This window comes from Enhydra lutris, unplaced genomic scaffold (genome assembly GCF_002288905.1).
Source record: "Enhydra lutris kenyoni isolate GAN:26980312 unplaced genomic scaffold, ASM228890v2 scaffoldscaffold37, whole genome shotgun sequence".
NCBI lineage: Eukaryota > Metazoa > Chordata > Mammalia > Carnivora > Mustelidae > Enhydra > Enhydra lutris.
Genome location: NW_019154121.1, coordinates 13,859,038 through 13,879,416, shown reverse-complemented (window position 1 = coordinate 13,879,416; position 20,379 = coordinate 13,859,038). Strand labels below are relative to the sequence as shown.

The 20,379-nt window shown below is 48.4% G+C and overlaps 1 protein-coding gene across 1 annotated transcript in view; it reads right to left on the bottom strand.

Moving 5' to 3' along the window:
* Positions 1-20,379, bottom strand: part of LOC111154461 (malic enzyme 3) — a 208,209-nt gene that overhangs the window by 44,068 nt on the left and 143,762 nt on the right. The window contains exon 6 of the mRNA XM_022514066.1: positions 15,464-15,567. Within this exon, the coding sequence (XP_022369774.1) occupies positions 15,464-15,567 (104 nt within the window). The remainder of the gene's footprint in view (positions 1-15,463; positions 15,568-20,379) is intronic.

The window sequence follows — 20,379 nt, the reverse complement described above, 5'->3', positions numbered from 1 at the left end:
AGAAAAAAAAGGGCTATATGTATCCCAATGTTCATAGCAGCAATGTCCACAAGAACCAATCTGTGGAAAAAGCCGAGATGCCCTTCAACGGATGAATGGATAAAGAAGATGTGGTCCATATATACTATGGAGTATTATGTCTCCATCAGAAAGGATGAATACCCAACTTTTGTATCGACAAGGATGGGACTGGAGATTACGCTGAGTGAAATAAGTCAAGCAGAAAGCCAATTATCATATGGTTTCACTTACTTGTGGAACATAAGGAATATCATGGAGGACATTAGGAGAAGGAAAGGAAAAGTGAAGGGAGGAGAAATCAGAGGGGAAGACAAACCATGGGAGACTGTGGACTCCCAGAAACACACTGAGTGTTTTAGAGGGGCGGGGGGTGTGGGGATGGGTGAGCCCAGTGGTGGGTATTAAGGAGGGCACAGATTGCAGGGAGCACTGAGTGTTACACACAAACAATGAATCATGGAACACTACATCAAAAACTAATGATGTACTGTATGGTGACTAACATAACACAATAAAAAATGTTAATTATAATTGCCTTACATGTTCATTAAGATACAACTACTAACAACAGTAATAAAAATTGCTAAACTTTACCAAGTACTTCTTACTGGCTGGGCATCATGCTGAGCTATTTACATACATTATTTCAATTAATCTTCACATGACCTTATGCAGTAGGCGCCCTTTCAGAGAAGGAGTCCTGAGCTACCGATGTGAGGCTCTTTGCCCAGGGTTTACTTACTCTCCTGCAGTTGGAAAGTGGTGGAGCTGGAATCTGAATCCAGCTCTGACTCCAGCGCTTATCTTAATAGCAGTGTTACTGCTTCAACTTACCCCTAACTTAATGGCAATATGATTTTGTAAAAGATACAGCTAAACAGGTGACAGAACTGGCTTTCTTTCTCCATCGGGAAAGACAGGGCCATGTGGTGAGAAGAAAACACCAAACCAGGAGACAGGCAAACTGTGCTCGCTCTCTGTCTCTGACATAAACTCTGAGTCTTGGGTGAGTCCTCCTCTCTGTTTGGGTCTCAGTTTCCCTCCCTGAGAGTGGGGAGTTGTAGAGGAGCTACTCAGGGGATGGCTGGAGTAGATACACTATGAGCTTCATGCATATTTTTTTTCTCCAAGTCTGAAGTAGGGAGGTTTGACCACTGTCAGGAAGAGTGACATGTGGCAGGAACATCTGAAGAGGGAGTATTTTCGAGTCTGCTTGGAGTGGAGACACAGCAGACCAGCTGAGCTCGTAGGGCGGAGGCAGGCCCCCTCCAGGTAGGACAGTAGCACAGAGGAGCCCCTAGGAAGGGGACCCGCTCAGGTGCGGGACTCTGGGCTTGGGGCAGTTTCCTGATTTTACTGCTGGCAGCATACGGCTGACCTTCCTTCTTTCCTGCCTGAAGCTACCCGTCACCGGGGAGGCCCCTGCTTCTCTGTCTCCTTCTGCACGTCTCAACTCCAACCTGAAGCCCTGGCGGGTGCTCAGGGTTACCTGGTGCTTCTGCGGTGGAGAATCGCTATCCTGGAGGAAGAGGCCCCGCTCCAAACCGGCGCGGAGCTGCCCAGACTTTTCCACCCTGCTGGGGACTCAGCTGGGAAATGGCCTTGGAGCTGCCAGGGAAGGCATTTCATGGCCAGGGTTCCCTTAAAGACACAGGGCTGATGGGTGGCTGGTTAGTATTGTTCCCCCCAGTGCTTGGGCATGAGGAAGCCTGCAAATGGCGACCTGTGTCCGGGAGCCCAGGACAGCTGGGTATGACACTGTGACAAGACCCAGACTGGCACTAACAGAGCTGGGTACCTGCCAACTGCCTAGGATGAGGAGATTCTAAGGTAGATGCTCTGCCCAACCCCCCAGCAAGCGGAGTGTTGTGTGAGGGACGCCGTGTGAGCGTCCCAAAACCCAAAACATTCCTGGCACCGCAGATCTGGTTTCTCTGTTCCATAGGTCAGGACCTGCCATTTTTTCAAACACCTAGGTCTAACCTCTTTCAGGCCTGAACAAACACAAGGGACCTGGGAGGAGCAGGTGAATTTGCTCAGCCTGTCTCCAAACCAAATGACCAAAAGCAACATTCCTATTTCCAGGGGAGGACAGTCTGGTCCCCCAACACAACCCCCACACACAGATTCTCACAGCAGAGTGCTCAGTGAGAACATCAGTTGTCACCCAGTGGAAAGCTATTTCTTTGATTTATCTTTTCCTCCCAGGAACTAGAGCTGACAGAATCATGAAAGCTCTTGGACTTTTTTTTTTTTTTTTTTTTTTTAATTTTATGTATTCCATTAAGCCCCAGTCCCTTGAGATATTCCCAGAAAGTTTCTGTGGCTTAATGTATTTGAGAAACTCTGAATATTACATGTAACATATGCAATATATTTTGAAGGCTCTGAAAAGTCCTGTATTAAGAAACCTGTTAAACCTAGCATTCTTTAAACTTTGACCAGAGACTTTACCTTCTGTGTCCCACCCTCCCCACCTATGGCAGAGCACACTTTGACAGACGCAACTCTCCACAGAAAGAATTTTGTACTATAGGGGTCTGGGTGAATTCAGAGCAAGGCCATTTCTCTCTGGGATTACTGCAATTGCCTCTTCTGGCTAGGATCCTACAATAATAATCTTACCTCCCCCAGGTTTATTCCACTTCCCCCAATCCATCCTCCTTGTCTTTCTAAACACAAATCTATGCAGGCCACTTATTTTCTGAAAATCCATACAGGGCTCCCACTGCCTTTAGGATTATGTCCAAAAACCTTGGCTGGTACTCACTTTGGCCCCAACCTTAAAGCCCAACCCCTGCCCATCCCATGTCTTCCCATACTCTGGACACATCCTGCTGTCTCCCAAATATCATGGGTCCTTGTATAGCTCTGTGTTTTTATTCAAGGGTCTAGAAGGCCCCTTTTCACCCAGGCCAACTCCTACTCAAACTGAAAGGTCCAGCTTAAATGTCACCTCTTATAGGAAGGCGTCCCTGTGTCATTGCTTTCCCTACCCTCAGGGTAGTACTAATTCTTTTCTTCCCTGGATTGCTGTGACACTCTGGGTATATTTTTATCATAGCATATATCACCTTGTGTTACAATTCAATTTTTTTTTTCTAGAGAGAAAGATGGGGGGTGGGTAGGGAAAGGCACAGGAAGAGGCAGAGAGGGAATCTTAAGTGGGCTCTGTACCCGTAATGATCTCCCACGACCCGAGATCATGATCTGAGCTGAAATCAAGAGTCAGACACTTAACAAATGGACCCTCACAGGTGCCCCTCCGTTTCAATTATTAAAGAAACGTATTCAGCAGAATATCCCCTTTGTCCCAGGATCTATCCTAGGTATGACCTAAAAATCCAATCCAGCAAACATGTCTAAGTGTCCGCTGTGAACAAGGGACCACCTTACCTGCAAGATCACAAAGGCAAATACAAGAACCTCAGTCTGACGGGAACCCAAGAAAATAAAGAAGCTATCGTAACCTACTGTGGCCAGGGTAATAATAAAGGTATGTGCTAGGTATGGGGGAGGTCCTGAAGGGAATAGGCAGCTCTGCGGGGGGCGGGGGGGTGGTGAGGGGCAGTGAGGGTTTCACAGGTGTGGCCTGAAGGAAGAGCAGGGGTTCATGGGAAGGCTGTGTGGGTGGGGGAGGAAGAAAGGCATCTCAGGCAGGAGGAATAACAAGTGCGTGTGGGATGAAAATAGGAGGACTTCCTGGAGCTGCAGGAAAATACACAGAGCTGGAGCTTGGGTGGAGGTGGGGAGAAAGGGGGGCAGTCAGGGGAGACCAGCCTGGGTACAGGCCTGTTTAAAGAGTCTAGACAGTCTGGAGGGCAGTGGGCCCCACTGAGGGGCTGGAGGCAAGAAAGTGCATGTGTTTTAGGGAGTTCATTGTCACAGTACAGTGGAAGACAGGGTGGACAGCTGGGAGGACAAACTAGAGGCAAGAAGACAGGTCAACTCCTGCAAGAGACCATGGAGTCTTCCTGGAGCCAGGCAGCGTGGTCAGTGCGGGACAGAAGGCGCAGGCTAAACGGTGTGAAGGAGGACTGGCAGAGTGTCAGGGAGTGGAAAGAACTTTGGGATCGATGGGTCTGGCTCCATTGCACAATAAATGTGTGACCTTAGGCAAGTTATTTAATCGAAATTTCAGTCTTCACTGATGATAGAGCGGGCTAACAATAGCTCTTTTGCAGTCCTGTTAGAATTGAGTAAGATAATGTGTATAAAGCGTAGCATGGCACAGGCGCAGTGTGTAGGGAGGGGATGGTTTTTAACAGCAGGAATGCGTTAACAGGCCAGGTGCAGAAGATGAAGGAGAACGGGGAGCCCAGGGTGGGGGACAGGGATGTCCACTGCTCACTGAGGTTGGGGATAGAGAAAGACTAGCAAACTTACTTGATGAGACAGGCTTGGCACATGTGGATTGAGTCTGAGGTGCTGGGATGTCCGAGTGGACGTGTTCCCAAAGCATTAGGCGCTCCATGAGACTCCGCGGACAAGAGCATGAAGTTCAGGGCCTTGTGACCAGTCAGAGTCATGGGACTGGATGAGGGTCTCAGGCAGAGCACGTGCAGTGCGCAGGAAGCAGGGTCAAGGACAGAGCCCTGGGATGCATGTATGTCCGAGGAGCAGAGGGAAAGAGAGTCCAGCAAAAGAAAGCCCACGGGGAAGCCAGTGAGGTGGATGGTGGGCCAGCAGAGCAGCTGTCACAGGAGCCACATGACGGGCTATGGTCAGGAATGTCAGATGCTGTTGGGATGTCAAGTGAAAAGGACATCTGAAAGTATCTATGGAGGCTGGTGTTTAGATGATCACCGCGACCTTTTCCAAACTACATTCAGTAGAGTGGTGTGGTGGGGGAACCATGCTGTAGGGGGTTAAAGGGTAAATGGAAGGGGAGGAAAGGTCAGTGATTATCAGTTTCAAGAAGCTTGGCTATGAAGGAGGGGTGAGAGCCATTGGGGGATAAGGGACTGAAAGATGGATTCATTTTTGAGATGGGGTGTGCCTATAAGGTAAAGGAACTAGTGGGGAGGAGAGGTGAGAGAAGCAGAGTTGGGGGAGATCCCAGGGAAATGGGGGAGGTGGGAACCAGTTAGAGAGTGATGAAGACATGGTCCCTCCCTCTGGGACCCCGCCGTCGTGGAGGGGTGGATATGAAGCCCTTATACCACAGCTCCACCCCAATGTGCACGAGGGAGTGACTCATTCTGTCAGGGGATGAGTTGGGAAGGGAACCACAAGCATGGTGGGAAACTATTCTGTAGGCGAGGAAATTGGAAACCATGGAGTGGAGAAAATGGGAATACTGAGCCTGAAAAAGAGAAAGCCAAGTGGAATGAGGCATCATGATTATCTTCAAAGACATGAAGAACTGTTCTGTTCTGTGGACAAGGACTAAAGTAGACTTATTTTATGTGGCCTTGGGGGAAAAAGCAGAGCCAACAGGTGGGAATTGGAAGGACCCACATTTCAATGCTCTCTACGGCACAGAGTTCAAACACTGGATGGAGAGGCTACCAGTCGCTGGAAGTGATGCTGTGGTCACTGGAAGTTGGCAACTGGAAGGTGTGGTCCTTTTTACTTGGCACAGAAGTTGTAGAAGGGATTCCAGCCAGGACGTGAGGGTGGACCTCTGAGGCCCTTCCCTTCCTAGGTCCGGCCCTAGGAGATCCTCCTGATGTGCTGGGCTCTGGCAGCCAGACTGGCTGGCTCCTGTGGCTGGCGTTCTGGCCCGATGGGGAAAACTCCCATTGAGTAACAAGACAGTTACAGGAAGCAGCGACTTCTAAGCAAAAGGACCAGAATAATGTGGCCGTTCCTCAGTCGCTGCTCTGACAGCCACCCCTAGCCAGACAGAAAACACTTCAGGAACAGTTTGGATTTCCTCCTCAATTTCCCAGTTTGTCTGAGCTCCTGGGCATGCATGCAAATGGCAACAGAAATCCCAGTGCTAGGAAGAGGATGGTGGCCAGTCTGCTGACTCCTTGGCCTCTCAAAGGTCAGAGGTCAGCCCTGGGTTTCTCCTCTAGGACACAGCATCGTCACTTCTCAACCCTCTGCTTGTAAAGCCTGTGCGTGTTTCCTAGCCACCAACCTGCTGGCTGGCTCAGGGGTGTCAGCATTTACACCAGCTCTGATCTGTCCAGACGCTGTACATTTGAGTTGTCATAAAGCCACTGAGATCGCACGAACCTTTTGTCATAAAGCCACTGAGATGGCACGAAACTTCTCTGACCAGCGTGGCCCTTTGTGATCGCTCTCTTCAGGTGGATGACTGCCACATCCATCACATCTCAACCTCCTTAGCGTCTCAACTGCCCCTCCCCCACAGACCTGGCTAAATTTTACCTTGACTTACGCTGGACTCGGGGGAGGACAATAAGGTTGGAAATCCTGGTCTCGTGTGTTGGGCTTTCAGGACAGCAGAGAGCCACTGCGTCAGGGGTGGGGGAGGGGAGAGAAAAGGAACCACTCTGCTAGGTCAGGGGACAGATTAGATCAAAGCAGCATGGGGCAGTGTCCTTGAGAGAAGGGAGTGGTCTTATTTGCCCCTGTGGGACACAAAAGCTGAAGAAGGAGCTCTGAGTGACTTCCTTTTCCGGCCTCCAGTTCTGGGCAAACAAGCATGACCAGTGCCCTCTGCCTGCCCGGCCCAGTCGGTGCTGGGAAGGAATGGAAGCATGAATGACCGAAGGCAGAGAACAGTCCCTCCGCCCAGCGCCCCGCCGCGCACGCACATCCGTAAGATGACAGCTCCCCTTGGAGCCACAAGCTGTTCCTCCAGAGGCCACAGCAGCAAAGTAGTCTTGGGTCACCTCCGTTCAGGCTGCTCCCTATACCTGCGCTGCTCAGGTTAACACAGGTGGGACTTGCCAGCCAGGCAGGGAGAGCTGGGGGGGTTGTTGTACACTGCCTCAGGTTTTGGACTCACATGGGTTTGGGGCAAGTCCAAACTCTTGTAATTTCTAGCTGGGTGATTTTGGACAAGTTACTTAACCTTTCAAGCTGGAGTTTCTTTATCTCTAAGGGCACTGTGATAATTAAAGCCCCCAGCACAGAGATTATAAACTCCTTGAGACAAAGCCTATTTCTGACTTCTCACTGTGTTGAATAAATATCTGTCCTCTGAATGAACCATATATGGTTAAACACATGAATGAAGAAATAAGCAAATGCTACTTAGAACAACTTTCTGATAATTATTTGTGTCCAGAATACAATGTCAGGAAGCAGGACTTCTCCAGGACAGGTCTACTCTTTGTTTTGGCCACCCTCCGGGGCACAGAGAAAACACATGATAAATACAGGCTGAAAGGAAGCTTGGAAGCGATTTCAGGAATTATGCGATCCAGAGCAAGCAACTGGGTAGGTTCCCCTTGACTTCCCACTGCCTTTATCATTATCTGACCATGGGGAAATAATTTTCTTCCTGGGCCTCAGTGTCCCCACCTGTAAAGGGACAGAGTCGGGTCAAGTGAACCGGCTGTTTCTTGCTCTAGTATTCTAAGATTGTGAGATGACAGTCCTAGGGAGGCCTGGGTGGGAAAATAAGGTAAGACACAGCTCGAACAGCAGAAGCCGTTCCTAAAATTCAGTATATACATGAAAATACTGAATAGTGACGGTCTCTGCTAAGAGGGACTCAGAATGGGAACACTCCCTTGAAACCTTATAATCAAGGCTGGGAGTGAACGCTCATGCTCTTTACAAGCTCTTAAAATTAAAATAAAATCTTGAAACTTTCTTTGTAGTCTGGATGCCATAAGCTTAGGGGTTTTCCTTTGTTTACCATTTAAAAACCACCAGGAGAAGCTTAGCGCCAGAAAACCTCAGCTCTTCCTGTTGGGGATGACTGCATGGAGGTGGGCTTGTAGTTTCTGAAAGGACTTGGAGGGGGCACCGAGCTCTGGTGAGTGATGGGGCAACAGGACCACCTGCCATTTGGTGATTAAAGAAGGAAGAACCAAGAAGGGCCAGCTAATCAACCCAGGTGCTGGAGAATTTTCCCATCACAAAAAAGAAATGATAATTACATGATGTGACAGAGGTGTTCGCTAACCCTGCGGTGATCACCATATTGCAATATATTTATCAATTCCGGTCACACACTATAAATTTACACAGGGTTCTATGTCAATTATATCTCAATAAAAATAAAAAGCAAACAACAAAGTTGGTGTTTTCCTCACTGCCGACAGCTGCGGAGTTTTGAAAATGGGAGTTGACAGCTGATTCCTCCAGAGCTCCCCTTATGGTGAAGATGGGTGGGGCACTAACCCTGCCCTAGCACAAGCTGGGAAGAGTATGCTAAGTCGGAATGCTTCCAAAAGACCTTCCCCCGCATTTATCTTCCTTGCCTATCGTATCAAGAAGCTGTCTGGAGTATGCTGGACTGTCTTTCATGTAAAAGAACAGAAACAGAAAGTATCCAAATGAGAGGGTGGGTTCTGGAGTTTGACTACCTCCGTTCACAGCTTGGTCAACCATTAACCAGAGGTGTGACCTTGGACAAGCTCCCCAACCTTTCCATGCCTCAGTTTCCTCATCTGTAAATTGTGCATTCATTCAACAAGTGTTTATTGACAATCCAAAGCACAATCAGCATTGTGATGGGTGCTTGAGATGTAACAGTGAACGGAACAGTCAAAGATCCCTCCCTGCAACTTCTATTTTAGTGGGACAGGATAAAAATTATCTACTTAATAGGATTAGCATATTAAATGACATAATGCATGCGAATTGCTTTGTTGTCTGCAGGAGCTTAGGTTAGCCCAGCACTGAATTCACCAGAGGGAGATGGGGTGGGATGTTTGCTTGCTTCTTTCTTTCTTTAATGGACTGCTTTTGTTTTGTTTTGTTTTGTTTGTTTTTTAATACAAAGAACTATTTCTGGGAAAGAATTGATGCTTAACTCATCATAAAAAAAATTCATTATTTTTTCTAGTCATAAAAGAGATGCTAGTGCACAATCAAATGATACAGAAATGAATGGCTTGGGAAGCAAAAATTCCAGGCAACTTCATCCTTTAACTACAGGCACTGTTACCAGCTTGGTGTAGATGCATCCAGATACTTTTTTCTTTATAGACCTTATTTTGATGAAATCTTTTGTTTTTCAGAGTTTTCCAGTTATCCAACTTTATCAAAAAACAACCCAGTTAACCTAATAAAATGCATGTGGCAGAATAAGAAGAAACCGTGTGTGTGTGTGTGTGTGTATGTGTGTGTGTGTGTGTGTGTGTGTATGAATGAACAAGACACAGAGAAAGAGAGACAAAGAGAAAGTGCGAGGAAAGGACCATGCCATGGGATTGTTTGGAATTGCTATATCCCCTCTGGCATGGAAAGAGGAGGCTTGGACCTGGGGCCTCCAGTCTTACCCACCCTTTCTTTCCCTTGAGAAATGCTGTGTCATCAGTAGCAGCTCAGAAAAATCTTCCCTGAGTGGCGCCTGGGTGGCTCAGCGGGTTAAGTGTCTGACTCTTGATTTCGGCTCAGGTCATGATCTCAGGGTCGTGAGGCTGAGCCCATGTCAGGCCCCCTGCTTGGTGCAGAGTCTGCTTGAGGTTGCTTTCTCTCTGGCCCCCCACCACTCTCTCTCTCAAATAAATAAATAAATCTTCAAAGAAAGAAAGAAAGAGAATGAATCTTTCCAGATAAAACACCTTGGTGTCCCATTTCATTTCTGGATAATCAGGCAGAAGAATGGAGAGTCTCTGAAATGCCCCCAGGCAGTACTTTTCTTTCTTTCTTTCTTTTTTTTTTTTTAAAGATTTTATTTATTTATTTGACAGACAGAGATCACAAGTAGGCAGAGAGGCAGGTGGGGTGGGGGAGCAGACTCCCTGCTGAGCAGAGAGCCCGATGTGGGGCTCGATCCCAGGACCCTGGGATCATGACCTGAGCCGAAGGCAAAGGCTTAACCCACTAAGCCACCCAGGTGCCCCCTTCCAGGCACTACTTTTGAGGATGTGGATTTTCTGATGGTGTCCTGCCCTAATGCTCTGCTGGATTTCTACGAGTCTGTTTTCCATTTTCAGAAGGTTTTTTTGTTGTTGTTGTTCTTTTTCAAATTTGCTTGCTGTTTTTTTTTTTTTTTTCACAATGTTGTGCACTTTCCTTATTACTTCATTCTTGTGAAAAGTATCTCTCTAATATATTAAGCAGAGCTACTCTCTACTCTTTCTGAGAATATTCCTTTTCCTAGGGTTCTAATTCTTCTACTAGTTGTGTATCTGATTTTCCCACAGTGCAGACTGTTTTCATGTGGATTATAGTGAATCATGAATTTATTTTCACTGGGGAGTTGTTTTTCCCCTCGAGGAATTCCACACAACATGGCCTGTGGGAGTGTCCTCACAGAGAAGTGTGACTCTGCCTTCTGCCAGGAAGGTCCTCCAACAGAATTGCTGGCAGGACACAATAATTTACACTCATTTCTGAACCATGAGTATCTTATAAATGCAGACCCTAAATCTACACGTGGTGAAGGTTTCGTGTTTTGGTTTCTTCCAAGAGACATTCTTTCCCCTCACAAGCTCTTCGTCGTTTGCCGGACTTGCCCAGCAGAGCCTTTCTCTTCTCTGAGGGTGGAGTAGCCCCCGGAAGGTTCCTAGTTTCCTGCAGGACTCTCAGCGCCAACATCCTGCCTTGTGCGACCCTGCTGCCTGGGTGTGGACCCATCTCCAAGCCTGAATCGATTGGAAGGAAACAGCCTTGAAAATGGAAGGATGGGGTTGCCTGGGTGGCTCAGTAGTTAAGCATCTGCCTTTGGCTCAGATCATGATCCCAGGGTCCTAGGACGGAACCCCTCATCGGGCTCCCTGCTAAGCAGGAAGCCTGCCTTCCCTCTCCCACTCCCCTGCTTCTATGCTCTCTCTTACTGTGTCTCTCTCTGTCAAATAAATAAAATCTTTAAAAAAAGAAAAGAAAATGGAAGGACATTCAAGACTGGGGAAATAAGCGTGTAGTCTCTGCATGCGGCTCTCACAAAATGATATGTGGGGGACATGACAGGGGCTGTGGGAGCAAGAGAGCCAGTGGTGGCAGGTGAAGCCATCTAAGGCTTCCTTCTGGCTCCAAGAGCAAAGCACAGGGGGGCTGGATGGGTAGTCTCTTAATAAGTCAGTATCAGTGGGTAGATCTTGGAGCAATCTAATAATTTTTTTTTTATCTTTGGGCGAGTCTCCTTTTCTCATTTTTGTATTAAGAAATGTTGGGCACCTGGGTGGCTCAGTGGGTTAAAGCCTCTGCCTTCAGCTCAGGTCATGATCTTAGAGTCCTGGGATCGAGCCCCGCATCGGGCTCTCTCCTCAGCGGGGAGCCTGCTTCCTCCTCTCTCTCTCTGCCTGCCTCTCTGCCTACTTGTGATCTCTGTCAAATGAATAAATAAAATCCTTAAAAAAAAAAAAAAAGAAAACAGAGATAGGGAAAGTTTTTTTTTTTTTTTTTTTTTTTAAAGAAATGTTGTCACACGAAAAGATGTTGGGTTTGCAAGGGGACAGTGATGCCCCATAGACCATGCCTCCTGGGATTTTTGTCTTGTGTTCTCCCCCCTCTTGGAATCTGGTAGGATCTGTGATCTTGTAGGATCTTTCATAGTGGAATGTGGTGGACATTTTATTGTGCCAGTCTTACTCTGGTGTGAACTTCAGGTATCAAATGTAGGGTGGTGTGTGCACGTGTGTGTGTGTGTGTGTGAGAGAGAGAGAGAGAGAGAGAGAGAGAGAGAGAGAGACAAAGAAGGACAGAGAGAGATTGAGAGAGACTGAGAGAAAGAGAGAGAGAACCAGACATATAAAGATGCAGAGACTGAAAAAGAACATTTTCCTGGTGCTAAAAAGCAGATGATTTTTTTTTTAAGTCAGGTTTGTTATTATTTTTTAAACTATCATTTACCTTCTTTTTTATCACTCCTCCCAGCACCTTAGGAACCTCTATTTTAGGGTTGGGAGCCAGAGGAAAGGGGGTGGCTTCCCTCCTGAGCCCATGGAAAGGCAGGAGCTGCTGCTGACCTCACCCTCTGTCCAGGCAGCAGATGGGGCGAAGGCCACAGGTACAAACAGAAAACAGACCGTTCCCATCAGTTCTACTGTAAGTAACCCAAATGAAAAAACACATGGTAGTGGAAAGGGCCAGGGAAAGTGTGTGACTCAGGCACCAGGTTCCAGTTCTGCAGGGCAGAAAGAGAGAGAGAGAGAGCAGGGAGGCCGGAATGACTATGTTCACCCTGGGAGCCAGGGGAACCGAAGGCTTTGTCTCAGCTCTGAGCCCGCGGTGATTCCTTCTGTCCGGGTGTGCCCTCCCCAGCGGCCAGACTCCAGGATAGTAATGGAGCCACAGTGACTCTTTCTCTGGGCCAAAACCCTTAAGTTCTGCCCCATTAGTGGACAGGGGCAAGGAGGTGGAGCTTCTCAGTAGCAGGATGTTTGGAAAAAGACAAGAAAGTTGAAGGCAGGAGTCAACATCTCCAGAAGGGCTTTCTTAAAATACATTGTGTTTGGCTTCAAGGCTGCTGACTCATACCCCACCCCCCTCGCTTCCAGGCAGTCCATCCTGGGGCTACAATATTTCCCAGAGCGCCTGGGGAGACCAGCTCATTTCCCACCTACAGTATCCACAGAAACATCTGCTTTAGCTTATTAGACAGTCAAAACAAGCAGCTGTCAACCCATCATCATTTCCACTTGAGGACACATTCCTCCCGGCTGATGCGCGCCCCTCCCCAGACCTCCCCACTGCCTGCGTGCCTGTGAGACTGGCAGCTGATTCTGATGATAAATGGGAGCCCTTCTCACAAACTCATTTACCTAACCTCCTCACACGAAGAGTGAGACTTCTCTCTGGGCAATCGTGGAAGGACTTCTGACACATTGGAGCCGCAGCACGCCCGGATCACAGGAAGCAGAAACCGGGCTCTCCAAGCCCATCGCATCCCCCTTCTCTTCCTCCGCAGGGAACTCAGCAGGGTGGAAAGCAGTCTGCCTGTGTGGCCAGCACCCACTATCCCCCTGCAGTCCCGATTCCTTAGACTCCTGGGGCCCCAGTGTCCTCCTCCGTGAAACGGTACAGTAATACCTATCCTTGCCAGCCCCACAGGGATCTTGCGTGGTCCGAATAGAATCCTGGGGTAGAAAGGCATCTTAAAGAGTCTCTGAGGCTTACCTTTCCTCCTGTAACAGCATCACACACAACCTACACTTGAACACTTTCTGTGACAGGGAACTCATTCCCACAGAGAGTCAGGTGTGCTGTGGGATAGCTCTGATTTGTTTTCAGCTGAAAACTGCCTCCTTTGTCATTCTACCAACTGATTCTTCTCCATGTGGGTACACGGAAACGAGAGGAGCCCCTTTCTGGAAGAATAGCTTTCAGATATCTGGATATGGACAGAGAAGTCCTTAAGTCCTCTCCCCACCAGACTAAGCTTTTCTCTCCCCTTGCTGTCATGGTGACTGCTCTCCAATGGCACACAAGGTCTTTACCACCCTCAGAGTAGCCAGTCTGGAACCGAATGTGGTGTTGAGGATGGTCTGCAAGGGGTCGCATGAACTGTGACATTCACCTCTCTTGTTCTAGATGCTATGCCTCTATTAACGCAGCTGACCCTCAGTTTGCTGCTTTGGTGGTTACTTCTCAGTAGCAGCGCCTCCCCTATGATCTCAGCTGTGAATACCTCACTTCCTGATGCCACCTCCTCTCTGTCCAGCTCATTTTACCTTTTACCCAACCCAATCATTCCTAAGCCTCATTAGGACTTACCATCCCTTGATCGTGCATGCCACGGTCCCCTCTCCCGCCCACAATGTCCTCATGTCCCTTCTTACTCAGCATACACCCCAGGACACATCATCATAATCAGCCCCTTGAAATACTCACAATTCTTTTCTCTTTTTCTCTCTTGCCTATCAAAATCCAACCCTGATTAAATCCTACTCTCTGCCTCTTCCTGTCCTGCATCCAGACACTTGAAACTGGCTAGAGAAGAATACAGAAATCGTTAAATTTATGACCAGCGATCTGCTGGGGGGCAGATCTGGGGGCCCCAGGGGGCCATCCAGCAATCATCCCCTAGCGTCCTAGTTTGGACACTGTGGGTCATACTTTTTCCAGGCTTAAACCTCCCCCACCTCCGCCCCTATCCTCTCTCTCAGTGGATGACCTTACCCTCAATCAGTGGGCCTCCCACACATCCCCACCCCATCTCCCCACCTGCCTGCACCTGTGCCCAGCGCTCTGCTCCCTGTCCACCCACCCCAACACGTCTGTGTTCCTGTCTAAGGCTAAGCCCTCCAGGTATGCACCAGATCCTCATCCTCTCACTTACGCAGGACCTTTGGCCCCCCTACCCTACACTCCCTTCCTAATGACTTCTTTTCTATAAGATCCTTCCCATCCCATGTAACAACAGTATTATTTTCTTTCATCTTAGGAAACAACAACAAAAAACCATTACAACGATAAACTGCTTGCTTCTTATCCCCAGATAAGGAGACTTAGAAACTCAGTCACCTGCTCCATGACGTCACAGACCTAGATGTGGTGGTGTCAAGAGTCAAATCCAATTTTCCTGCCCCCAAAGCTGCAGACGCTGGAGCGGCGCCCTCCCCAGCCTACTGCTTCCGTTTGTTCGGCGGAGCGCAGGCAAGGGAGGCCTTTGCCAATGTCGACCGGGCCAGCCCTGCCATGACCTGGGCACTCTTGGGACAGTCAGAAAGGTTGCAGGTTTTCAAGAGACTAGGGGACCTGCTGGGTCTGCAGGGGCCTGCTGAGTTGCCAAAACTCTATCCTCACTGACTTGCCCATCAGACTAAATGTGGGTCGGGGAGGCACTGTTTCCAGAACTCCATCCCCGTGCCACCCCAGCCACAGCAGGGTGTGTGTGTGGCCGTGATGGCAGACAGACGGGGCAGGTGATGGGGCAGAAGCTGCCAATTATCACATACCCCATTGCGCAGATGACACCTCATAAATCTTGCAGGCCGACAGCCCATGTGGCCTCCCTGATGGCTAATTAACGCCATCGGGTCCTCACGTATGGGTGGAAAAAGATGGCTCATGTGGCAAGCTGCCTTCCGAAGCCAGTTTGTCAGATGGGTACACTTCTTTTCTCCACCACTCACCACATCCCTGTTCATGCCAAGAGACCAGAACAGCTCAGCCAAGGGGGTTTTCTTCCTGGGGCATCCGACATGTAACCACCGCCCAGTCACAAGTCTTCAATCATTGGCCCTTTTCTTTCTCTTACCGGCTCACAAAGGTTCTCCACAGAACAAATCCACTGGCTTTGTGTCTGCCAGAGACGTGGGGTAAAGTTGTAATTTTCAGACCACCCAGAGAAGCATGCATTTCCTACCTCTTGTTTGTGTGTCTGCTGAAACCAGTGTTGACTTGAGTCATTCTATCTCTGCAGAGTTCTCTTTCAAAAGGAACAGGGTGACCCACTTACTTGTCCGTCACGGCTTGCATGAACTCGTCCAGCAGATCATCGTACTCCTTCCCACGCACGCGTTGGTGTTTCAGCCCGATGTACAGAGGGTCTCTGAGCAGCTCCTGGAACAGAGAGCATCCGTTTGTCCAACAGTCCTGCTTTAGTGGGAAGGACCAGAGAGCGGAAGGGTGGAGGCAGTTGGAAGTGGGCTGTCCACCGCCTTGTCAGGTGTCATCTCTGGAAGGGTCTGGAGGCTAAACCATCGGCTGAGGTGGGACTCCTAGGTGGTTCCAACTTCAGGAACCAAGGATGATTTGATACAGAAAATCCTCTCAGACTAAGTCTCCTAAATCCTGGCTGCAGGTGCTCTGGGTTTATTTTAAGGTTTTTCAACAGTGATGCTCTTAACATTTGGGCTTAGAATTCTTGGATGGGAGGGCTGAGCTGTACACTGTGGAATATTTAACAGCATCTCTGGTCTCACTAGAAGTCAGCAGCATCCCCACTGGTGACCAAAAAAAAAAAAAAAAAAAAAAAAAAAAGTCTCTAACCATTGCTAAATGTCTATTTGGGATCAAAGTGTCCCTGGTTGAGAACTGCTGCAGGCAGCATCTAGATCGAGGTATTGGGTCTTGTCCAAAGCCACTGATCTGGACTTGAATTAGAAAACACTTTATTTGCTCAAAGAAAGCTTACTGAATACCTTCCATGGGCCTGGCACTGCGCTAGTCCTTGAGGGCACAAGGGTAGATCGTACACCAGAGATTTCAGGTCAAGAAAGAGGCCTATCTGAACACCGGCCTGTGGAGGTAACCCCTACTCTACCTCCTGCAGCTCTCTCTGTCACAGCACTCACACACTCTTCTCTGTCTGCCCCTGGCCCCCTCCCCACCTCTCTTTACCTCCTCACACATACACCCTGCACAGAATCAGTGGATGCAGTCACATACATGTACAGATCGTCCATTGCTGCTGACGACCATTCTCTCACATCATACACAAAGATAAACTCGAAATGGATGAAAGTCCTCAATGTGAGACAGGAAATCATCAAAATCCTACAGATCACAGGCAGTAACCTCTTTGACATTGGCCACAGCAAGTTCTTTCAAGATACGTCTCCAAAGGCAAAGGAAAGAAAAGTGAAAATGAACTTGTGGGACTTCATCAAGATAAAAGGTTTCTGTACAGCAAAGGAAACAGTCAACAAAACTAAGAGGCAATCCACAGAATGGGAGAAGATATTCGCAAATGACAATACAGACAAAGGGCTGATACCCAAGATCTATAAAGAACTTCTAAAAATCAACACACACAAAACAGATAATCATGTCAAAAAATGGGCAGAAGACACGAACAGACACTTCTCCAAAGAAGACATACAAATCGTAACAGACACATGAAAAAATATCATCACTAGCCATCAGGGAGATTCAAATCAAAACCAGATTGAGATACCACCTTACACCAGTTAGAATGGCCAAAATTAACAAGTCAGTAAACAACATGTGTTGGAGAGGATGTAGAGAAAGGGGAACCCTCTTACTATTGGTGGGAATGCAAGTTGGTGTGGCCGCTTGGGAAAACAGTGTGGAGGTCCCTCAAAAGATTAAAAATAGAGCTACCCTTTGACCTGGCAATTGCACTACTGGGTATTTACTCCAAAGATACAGATGTAATGAAAAGAAGGGACACATGCAACCCAATGTTCATAGTAGCAGTGTCCATGATAGCCAAACTGTGGAAAGAGCCAAGATGCCCTCCAACAGACAAATGGATAAAGAAGATGTGGTCCATATATACCATGGAATATTACACCTCCATCAGAAAGGATGAATACCCAACTTTTGCAACAACATCCACGGGACTGGAGGAGATTATGCTGAGTGAAATAAGTCAAGCAGAGAAAGTCAATTATCATATGGTTTCACTTACTTGTGGAACATAAGGAATAGCATGGAGGACATTAGGAGAAGGAAGGGAAAAATGAAGGGGGGGTTAGAGGGGGAAATGAACCATGAGAGACTGTGGACTCTGAGAAACAAACTGAGGCTTCTGGAGGGGAGGCGGTAGGGAAATGGGTCAGTCCAGTGATAGGCATTAAGGAAGGCATGGAGGATTGCATGGAGCACTGGGTGTTACACGCAAACAATGAACCCTGGAACACTACATCAAAAACTAATCATGTATTGTATGGTGACTAACATAACATAAAATAAAATTAAAAAAAAAAAAAAAAAGAAGGTGGGACCTGCCCTTCATTTCTCACTCTCTTCACCCTGGACTCTCCCTCCTTGAGACAGGTTAGGGTTCCGCCCTGGCAGGATTGTGTGTTTGTGAGCTTAAGGATGACAGGAGGCACATCGGTGCTCACCCTCATGTGCCCCCTTCAAGGTGACCCTCTGAAAACCACTTAGAGACAGCAAACTTCCAGCCAAGGGTGAACCGTAAATGTGATGCCTTGATGAAAAGCCAGGCAGTCATTAAAATTGGTGGTTTTTAAGACAAGGCAGCTACCTGGACTCATGTGCATGAGATTATCAAAAGTGAGAAAGGCAGGATGCAAAACTACACAGATGTAGCTTAACTCTGAAACACACACATGCAGCCCAGAGGGCACACACAGAAACCATAAAGCCGGCATCACTCCTGACACCTGCAGGGAAGATTCACAGTTTTAGTTCTTACAGAGACTTCCAGGGGCCACAGTGAGTTGTAACCTGTAATGTTGCCCAGCGATGGATCGGGATCACTGCTACATCAGGCAGCAAAAAAGGCAATTTCTCGGTGCTGCATGTGTGGTTTGTGGGGCAAATGAAAATCTCCAGGAACACTGAAGACTTTTAGGATTTTCCAAAAAATTCTCAGTAAATCCGTGTTGAAAATCAAAGGTCAACCATAATAGGGTACCACTGAGAGAGACGGGTGGCTCTGACAGCTTTAAAGCACTCCTTATATTGAAACGTTTTATGCCTGAAATATTTCCTACCTAAGCACACACACACATACACACGTGGGAAAGAAAGTTTCTATATGGAGAGAATACTAAAAACGAGCTCCTTCTGTTTGTATAGAACTTTCAAGTAATTCACTCCTGAAGCAAAAGTAATTTGATCCTTCTACCCCCTATGCTCATCCCCACCTTACAGACAAGGAGGGTGGAGTTGGCCAGAAAGTGGCTGAGCTGAAATGGAGCCTTGCTTTGACTGGATCTCAGGACAAGGCCCCTTTCCCCCAATATTCCATGCTGTGGGGGCCAGGAGACATGGTGGTTGTTCCGCACCCCCTGCCCGGTCCCCTGGAGGACCTCAGTCGTGGCAGGGAAGATGCAGGCTGTGATCCTGTAGAGGAGGCAGGGAAACAGGGACAGCCAGAAAGGAAGCCGGAGTTGCTGTCGCCTGCCAGCTGGGCCCACAGCACATGGAGGATACTCCTGGCTGTGTCGGCACAACATGAAACCAGAAGTCCCCGTCTTGCCCTCTGTCCCACTGAGGGACGCAGCCATCAGAATGGTCACCAGCAAGGTGTGGGACCTTTAACTGGCCTGGACTCTCTCCTTGCGGCCCTCCTCAATCCTTAACTTTCTCCCATGAGTGCTTAGAAGTGTTTAGCAGGAAGTACTGCTGGATAAAATACAGAATGCCTGGTTAAATTTAAATTTCAGATCGGCAAGAATTTTTTTTTAGCCTCACTATGTCTCCACAGTTTTGCATGGAGCGTACACGGGACATCTGCAAAAATACAATTAGCTATTTATCTGAAATTTAAATTGAACTGGCATCCTCTAGTCTTCTTTGCTAAATCTGGTGGCCCTCGCGGGAGAGGCAGAAGGAATCTTGAAAGCGGGCAGGAGGTGTCTGTAGAGGAAAGTGGGGCCCAGTTGGGCAGCCCTGCTCAGGGTGCCCCCTCTGAGCTCCCTCAGGCCGGTCTGGCTTTAGAATCAGAAGGGGGTCTGGGCTTTGGAGATGGACAGACATTGGTCCAAATTTAGGCTCTGTCCCTTTGGTCTGTGATTTTAAGTTTTCCTTGGAGACAAATTGTCATGGAAAACAAAAATGGTTTCCTCCTCTTTACTTGCCCTATACTCGCTGAGCACTGGCTTTAAGCGGGAAGAGAGATGAAGCTGCTGGCTGGGAAAAATACTTCTCTCCTGTAGCGACAGGCCCACGGAGAGGTTCCTCAGGGAGTGTGGGGAACTGGGGAGGTCCTGGGATTGGGTTCACGCTGCGGACACAGCACAAGTTCTCCCTCTGGGTGCAGGTCTGCCTACCCTTCTGTCTCAGGGGCTCCGTTAAGCCCAGGGGTCAGCTACGAAGATCCTTGGAGGGGTGCCCTCGAAGGTCACGCGCACACAGAGCGAGCGCGTCTGACAGCACCGCAGGCCAAGTGCGGGCTGTTCATCAGCTGTGGTAATGATACTCTCTCGTGAGGTGGACATGGCCCTTCAACCTCAGCTCTGCTGGCGGACCCACGCTTCCCCGGGACTCCAGCAGCACCCCCAGGGCTCCGGTGGCTGGGCTCTGTGGACAGTCTGTCCCCATGTCTCTCCAAAAAGACATCCACCCATTAGAATCCATTGAGGCTCAGGCGCCTGGGTGGCTCAGTGGGTTAAAGCCTCTGCCTTCGGCTCAGGTCATGATCCCAAGGTCCTGGGATGGAGCCCCGCATCGGGCTCTCTGCTCGGCAGGGAGCCTGCTTCTCCCTCTCTCTCTCTGCCTGCCTCTCTGCCTACTTGTGATCTCCGTCTGTCAAATAAATAAATAAAATCTTAAAAAAAAAAAAAAAAAGAATCCATCAAGGCTCAAGACTTCTGCCAGGAGAAGCCTGCTAAGGCTCAGAGACCACCTTAAAGCCAAGCCCGGTGTTGCCCTGTAGGACCGATCATGCAGAGTGTCGTGAGCACTGGGCTTGGAGTCAGACCTGGGGGAAGCTAT